Here is a 7,403-nt window from a genome sequence, read left to right as displayed (position 1 = left end):
TATTTTCATTTGTATTTATATCCTTTTCAAAGTAGTCTTGTTTTGTTTCGTGTGGGTGATGGTGGTGATGAGTATGACTTTTTTTATATGCATTATCTTGATGTTTATTGAATATTGATCTATCTGTAAAATCATTATTTTCCACCATTGGATCGTTCATGTTGTGCTTTGTATTATGTCTAAATTCTCTATCTATATCTTTATCTTTTTTTCTATTTTTTTTTTCTTTGATTTTTTGATGCTGGTCTTTAAAACATTGATTTATTGAGTGAAAAAATGAAATTACTGTTCTATTAAACCCAGGTTTGATTTTTATTAACCAAATATATTTTAAATTTAATTTACTTTTTTTTTCTTTAATTATCATTATATATATATATAGTTAAATAATTTTTTTTCTAATTAAATTATTAAAAAATTGTATAAAATAAAATATATTAAATAGAATTAATAAAAGTAGTAATAAAATATTTAATAGTGGATTGGAAATATTTTTATTTGTTTGGTATTATTTATAAATGGTAGAAAACATATTTTTTTTAAAAAAAAAAAATAAAAAAAATATTGATTATTTAAATTATTTAATATTATGTAAAAGAAAAAAAAAATAAATCGACTGAATCAAATTACTTTTTTGAATTAATGAACAAGATTTAAATGGTTTTAAAAAATAAGATTATTATATAAAAAAGGAATTTAAGTGTGAGTGTAAGTATTGTTTGAAAAGAAAAAAAGAATAAAAAAAAAAAAAAGAAATAAAAAAAAAAGAAATAAAAAATATATATTTTAATATAATAAATAAATAAAAAATAATTAAATAAAAAACAACTACAACACAACAAGAATATTATCAAAAAAAATTATTAAAAAAAATCTTGTGTGTGTGAGGAAGTGTGGGTGGAATATTTATTATTTTATATAAATTATTTCTTTTTTTATTTTTTTATTTTATTTTTTTTAAATTATTTATTTTTTTTAAATTTTAATTAAATTCAATTTAAATTTAAAATTAATGTTTATATAAAACTATAAAATAGAAACAATCCCTCTGGAGTCGTTTGTTTCCATTTAAAGTTTTAATAATAAAATTAATATAAATTTAATTTGAAAATATTTTTTTAATTTTTTTTTTTTTTTTTTTTTGTAAATATTTTTATAATTTTTTTATAATTTTTTTTAAATTTTTTTTTTTTTTTTTTGTAAATATTTTTTTTTTTAAATTTTTAAAATTTATATTAACTTTTTAATTTTTGTATTATATTCTTTTTTCTAAAATTCCCCTTTTTTTTTTTTAAGTTTTATAATAATATCCAAATAAAATATTTTTTTAATAAATTAATATAAAACAAAAACATTAAATAATTTAAAAGAAAAAAAAAAAAAAAAAAAAAAAAAAAGAGAAAAATATAAAAATTATAATAAATACTACAGAATGTCAACAACTGTTAGTCCACCTGCAAGTCAGTATTGGTGTCATCAATGTAAAAAGCATATTAGGTTAAGAGACCCAGAGGATTTTATATGTCCAGATTGTTCATCAGAATTTATTGAAGAGGTGGAAGAGAGACCACAACCACCACCAGAATCAGAACCAGTAGAAATGTTCAGAAATCCATTTGCAGAATCTAGAACTTTTAGAAGAACAGGTAGTTTTGGTGAGGATGACGATGATGAAATTGAAGACGATGATAATGATGATGAAGAAGAAGAAGTAGCCATTTTACCACTCCTTCAACAATTATTCCCACAACAAACAGGTCAAAATAGAAACAATGGAAATATAAATAACTTAGCACAATCTAGAATTAATGCGTTAAACTCATTGTTTTTAGGAAATAATACACAAATAGGCAACCCATCATATGCAATTGATAATATTTTAGCATTACTTGCATCTCCTAGTGGAATAGCAGTGGGTGGCAATTCAAGAAGTAATACATATATAGGTAATCCAAATGATTATTATCAAGGTATTGACTGGCAAGCATTTTTAAATAGAATGTTTCATGAAACTTCAAAAAATGGTCCTCCACCAGCAGCAAAATCCGAAATTGAAAAATTAAAGAGAGACAAAGCAGATCAAACAATGGTAGATCAAAAAATTGATTGTGCAGTATGTAAAGATGAATTTAAATGGGGCGATGATTTTATAGAATTACCATGCGAACACAAGTACCATCCAGATTGTATTATGCCTTGGCTTGAACAACATAATAGTTGTCCAGTTTGCAGATTCGAACTAAAGACTGATGATACCTCCTACGAAGAATTTAAAAAAGAAAAAGAAGAAAGAGAAAGAAAACAAAGAGAGGAAGAGGAAAAGAAAAAAGAAAAAGAAAAACAAAATAATGAAGACACAAATAGAACAACAACAACTACAACTACAACAACCTCACCAAATTCATTAAGAAATGACTCAATAATATAAATAATACAAATAATACAAATACAAATAATATAAACTCAAATAATAATAATATAGAATCATCGACTAATGACGAAATGGATCTCAGTGATTAGTTTTTTTATAAAAATATATTATATACTTTATCTTCGAAACATTATTACGACAAAATTATTTATGGATTTTTCAAATATACGATACCAAAAAAAAATCTGATTTATTTCAGAATTGTAGATTTAAATAAAAAAAAAAAAAAAAAAAAAAACTTTATTATATTTTAGAAATTCTTTATTAAATATTATTTATTATTAAGTTATTTAATATTTATTTATTTAATATTTATTTATTTATTTATTTTTTTATAAACCAAAAGAGAAACTATAAATTGTGGCAATGTAATAAAAAAATATATAAAGAGTTTGTTTATACAAATAACCAATAATTTTTATTTATTTATTTTCTTTAGTATGGATTGTCGGCATATGAAATTAGTTTTCCTGTTTCCATTAAACAATTTTGGATTGATTTAAATTGTTTAGATTGTTGATTTAAACAACCAGTAATTGTCAAGGATTGTAAAACTTTATTCGATTGGATGGCTAATAACAGTTGTTGTAAACTATTATCTTTCATATCGTTTGGTAAAATATTGAAACTATAATCTAGGTGAATGAGAGTGTTATTATATTTTAGAATTGAAATTAATAATTCTAAATTATTATAGTGATCTTCTTCATTATCATTGGATAGTAGAGTATTGATATAAAGAAATTCTATGACTGTGTTTTGAATAATTGGTTCAATAAGTGTTGTTGCAGCCAAAGGTTCGCTATTTGATTTATTAAAATTTAATGTTCTTATTGTTGGGTGATTTAGTAATAATACTTGAATGAGCGAATTCATTTCTTTAACTTCATCAATAATTGCCAATGATACAATATTATAATTGAATGCTATAGAGTCTATTAGTTTATTGGAGTAAGGATGATTTAAACTTATTAATTTTACATTTGCTTTTTCTTTAAATTTATAAAAACAGTTATTACTATTTGATTCATTATTATTATTGTTATTATTGATAGTGTTATTATATGTTGATAGCGGAGGTGTATCACCATCCAAGTGTAATTCTAAATCTTCTAAATTTATACAATGGTCCCAAATTTTATTTATAAACGGTATATCAGTTTCCTGTGTACTTTTGATTAGCATTTTATTTACTGATTTATTAAGCTTTGAAATTGGTATTGGGTTATCTATGAAATCCTTGTCATCCAAATCATTATTTAATTTTGCAACAAATTTGAATGTTTTTAATTTCTCTACATTCCCTAAAAAGTTTAAAATACTTGATATGTTCACTCTTTCATCTACCATAATAATTCTGAATGACTCTAGTTTCTTCCAATTTGATATTAGTTCAAATAAACCATCTAGATAGTTCCAATTCTGTACATTGTTCTTTAAAACATCGATCACAGAGTCATTTTCTTTCCAAACTATACCACCACCATTGCTGTCATATGATGAATCGCTTGCATCATCTCCATTTATATGGTTATCAAGTAACTTTGCATTAATTTCAAACTTTACTACACTACTTTCGTTTTCATTTGTTATGAATAATGTAACCATTTTTACCAAAGTTTCATATTCAATGTTGATATATAGCAGCTTTAGTTTCTTTAATGTTTTTGAAATTTGAGGGATTAAATCTAAAGATTTAAATTGGTTTTGAAAACAACTTGTAAATGTTAGGGACCTAAATGATTCTAAAGCTTCGAGTGATTTTTTGAAATCTATTATGTCGATATCGCGATCGTATAATACTGTGGTCAGTGTAAAATCTCTCAAGTTCTCTTTGATGACATCCAAATAATTTGCTAATACCCCGCAGAACTTTGAATACTCTTTTGAATTAAATACACCAAATGTAGCTGATCTTGTATTTTTTGTTAACAGTATTGTACCCCCATAATCTATTTTGCCTGATCTAAATGATATTGACCTTATTCTATCTGCTATTACCGGTATTGACTCTGTAAGTTGTGGATATAAAAAGTTATCTTTGAACACAGTTTGCTGATTATAAGGAAAGAATATATCGTTGATGGGTAAACCCTGCTCAATCCATTCGCTAACATATCCAAGGTCACTCTTGCTGGTGATACTGATTTGAGGGAATTTTAAATGAAATATGATTTCGTTTCTCCATTCTTTGCATACTAGTTTAAATTTATTAATGGTGTAGCCTAAAAATAAAATTGCATTTTCATTATCTCCATAACAACAATAGAATCTAATATATTTGTTTAAAATTTCTTTAATTAAATATTTCTCTTTAATAATAACCATAATTATTAATTACAATAATAGTATTATTTTTATCACTATTAATATTATTATTATTATTGTTGTTTAATTATTTTAACTATTAAAACTTTTATTTCTATTTTATTTTTATTGTAAATTTATGTGATATAAAAATAAAGTTATAAAGTAAAATAAAAAGGTGAATTTATTAAGTGGGGGTGCTTAATAATTTATTTATTTTCATTAATTTGAAAATAATTTAAAAAATAAAAAAAAATAAAAAAAAATTAAATTAATTTTTTTTATTTTTTTTTATTTTTTTTGTTATTTAATTTTAAAATGAATTTTGAAATGTAATGATGAAAATAAAAAATCAGAAAAAGAAATTGCCATTTTAAAATTTATTGAAAAACTCTACATCCAATTGACTAAAATTTAATAAATAAAAATAATTTTATTTTCATAAAAATAAAAAAAATAAAAAAAATAAACCAATAATAAAATATAATATAAAAATAAAAAAAAAAAATAAAAAAAAAAATAATAATTAAATAAAAAGTGATTGTTTAATAATAAAAGATGTAAATTTAATATAAATTGTATAATACATTTATCTTTGTTTTTTTTTTTTTTTTTTTTTTTTTTCATAAAAAATTTCAATTTTTTATAAAATTTTAAATTTTTCATTTTAATTTTTTTAGTTTTTTCAGACAAAGGTTTTATCTCGGTATAATGGAATCAATTGTTGTATTGGGTTTTGTTGGAAGTGGTAAATCTTCCTTTTACCAGAATATTAGAAAAGAATATAGCAAATACAAGATTGCATTTATTTTCGATGGTTTGGGCAGTTTACCAGAATCAGTATTACAATTCGAACAATATAAAGGATCAAAAGTATTAATTCAAGATGTCGCATTATCATTAAGCAATGGATCAACTGTAACCATTATGGAGGATGAGTTTATTCAAGACTTCATTTTACCAAACCAATATGATTACGTAGTATTCTTTAGTCATCCTTTTGAAAGTAATTTCTTAATCGATGTATTACAATATGGATCAGAACAAATGGAGGGCACAGGTTTGGGTGAATTTATTTCAGTAAGTATAATAGTATTAATAATAATAATAAAATATATAGTATAGAAAATAAATATCTAATTCAAAAATTGGTAGAAAATTAAATTAGTTAATATTGTTACAGTTTTAGATGCTGAAAAGTTATTAAATGACTTAAAGTCAAATAATAAAGTCGGTGAAATGATGAAAATTGTTGGTGAAGAACAAGAAGAGCAAGAGGAAGAAGAGAATCATGAAAAAACAGGTTGTAGTTCAAAAAAAGATGATTGTTGTAAAGATGGTAAATGTAGTAATGAAAAAACAGACGATTGTTGTAAAGATGGTAAATGTAGTAAAAACTCAGAACAACAACAATTTGAAAATGAAGAGGATTTGGATGACTGTGAAGCAGATATCGAAGAATTAACAAATACAGCCGACAAATTAGTTTCAACTTTAATTTTAGAACAGGTAATATCAACAACACATTTCTTTGTTTTATATAGTACCCATTATTTATTAACGATACTAAATTTTTTTTCGATTATTTAGATTTCAATTTCAAATATTATTATTTTAAATAAAATTGAAAAGATTTCAAAGGAAGATTTAGAATTTATTCAAAAGCTTTTAAATTTAATTTCATCATCTCTTATTATTGAAACCAATTATTCAAAAGTTAAATTTGAATTATTATTTGGTTATGTTATTACAGTAAGAAATTATCAACTCGAAAATCAAACAAATCAAGGCATTTCAATTTTAAATTATTATCAAAGAAAACCATTCCATCCAGAAAGATTTTCAAAATTAGTTTATGATGAAAAAAATAAATTTAAATCAGAAAACTTTAAAGGTGTATTACTTTTGACTGGTCTTGTTTGGTTTGCTACCGATATGAAAAACAAATATATTTTTGAAATTGTAAGGAAACAATAATATTATAGTAAAAATAGAAATGTATAAATCTAACCATTATATTTTTTTTCCCGTATTCAGATGGAAAACAAAGAGGTTTTAGGAGGCAAACGTCCATTTTGGTCAACTCTTGATGAAAATGGTAAATATTTGAAATTTTCGTGAATAACTATGAATAATATGCAGCAAACAATATTAATAATACGAATATATGAACATAATCTCAACTATATTTTAATATTTAACCCTTTACAATAACAAAAATTTATTTTAAAAAAAAAAGAATTTTAATATTAATATTTTATAAAAAAAAAACTTAATAATAGAATGGAATCCAAGTATCAAAGAAAACATTGAAAGAGAAATCAAATTATTTAAATATCAAGATAGAAAAATAGAGTTATCAATTGTTGGTTTATCATCTAACCAATTTGACCAAGAGTTAATGTTAAAGAAGTTGGATGAATGTTTATTAACCGACAAAGAAATGGAAATGGGTCCAAACGAATGGGAATCTTATAATAATCCTCTTAAAAATTTAAAATAAAATATTGTAAAATATGATCATTGATCATATAGTTTTCCAATGGTGCCTTGGATGCATCCTTGTAACCATTTTTTTTATTTTTTTTTTAGATCATTTTAAAATATAAATTTCTGTGGGTATACAATTATCTATTTATTATTTTTTTATTTATTTATTTATTTA

General features: G+C 22.4%; 3 protein-coding genes across 3 annotated transcripts; 2 read left to right on the top strand and 1 right to left on the bottom strand.

Annotated features, from left to right (window-relative positions):
* Positions 1-2,029: 2,029 nt before the first annotated feature.
* On the top strand, positions 2,030-2,263 carry DICPUDRAFT_24826 (uncharacterized protein; the record flags this gene model as incomplete). The annotated part of the gene is made up of 1 exon (XM_003291825.1): positions 2,030-2,263. A coding segment is annotated over one exon (234 nt), but the record flags the coding sequence as incomplete, so codon positions are not given.
* A 603-nt stretch (positions 2,264-2,866) lies between these two features.
* Positions 2,867-4,759, bottom strand: DICPUDRAFT_156521 (uncharacterized protein; the record flags this gene model as incomplete). The annotated part of the gene is made up of 1 exon (XM_003291818.1): positions 2,867-4,759. The coding sequence occupies one exon, from the start codon at positions 4,757-4,759 to the stop codon at positions 2,867-2,869; it is 1,893 nt and encodes a 630-aa protein (XP_003291866.1).
* A 297-nt stretch (positions 4,760-5,056) lies between these two features.
* DICPUDRAFT_99164 (uncharacterized protein) lies at positions 5,057-7,304 on the top strand (the record flags this gene model as incomplete). Its single annotated transcript, XM_003291824.1, has 6 exons — positions 5,057-5,070; positions 5,419-5,818; positions 5,894-6,247; positions 6,329-6,700; positions 6,776-6,836; positions 7,021-7,304. 6 exons carry the CDS (start codon positions 5,057-5,059, stop codon positions 7,239-7,241), a joined length of 1,422 nt encoding a protein of 473 aa, XP_003291872.1. The 3' UTR covers positions 7,242-7,304.
* Positions 7,305-7,403: the final 99 nt, after the last annotated feature.

This window comes from Dictyostelium purpureum, assembly GCF_000190715.1.
Source record: "Dictyostelium purpureum unplaced genomic scaffold DICPUscaffold_303, whole genome shotgun sequence".
NCBI classification, from domain to species: Eukaryota; Evosea; class Eumycetozoa; order Dictyosteliales; family Dictyosteliaceae; genus Dictyostelium; species Dictyostelium purpureum.
The sequence above is the reverse complement of the archived record's forward strand: the minus strand, read 5'-3'. Positions and strand labels throughout refer to the sequence as shown.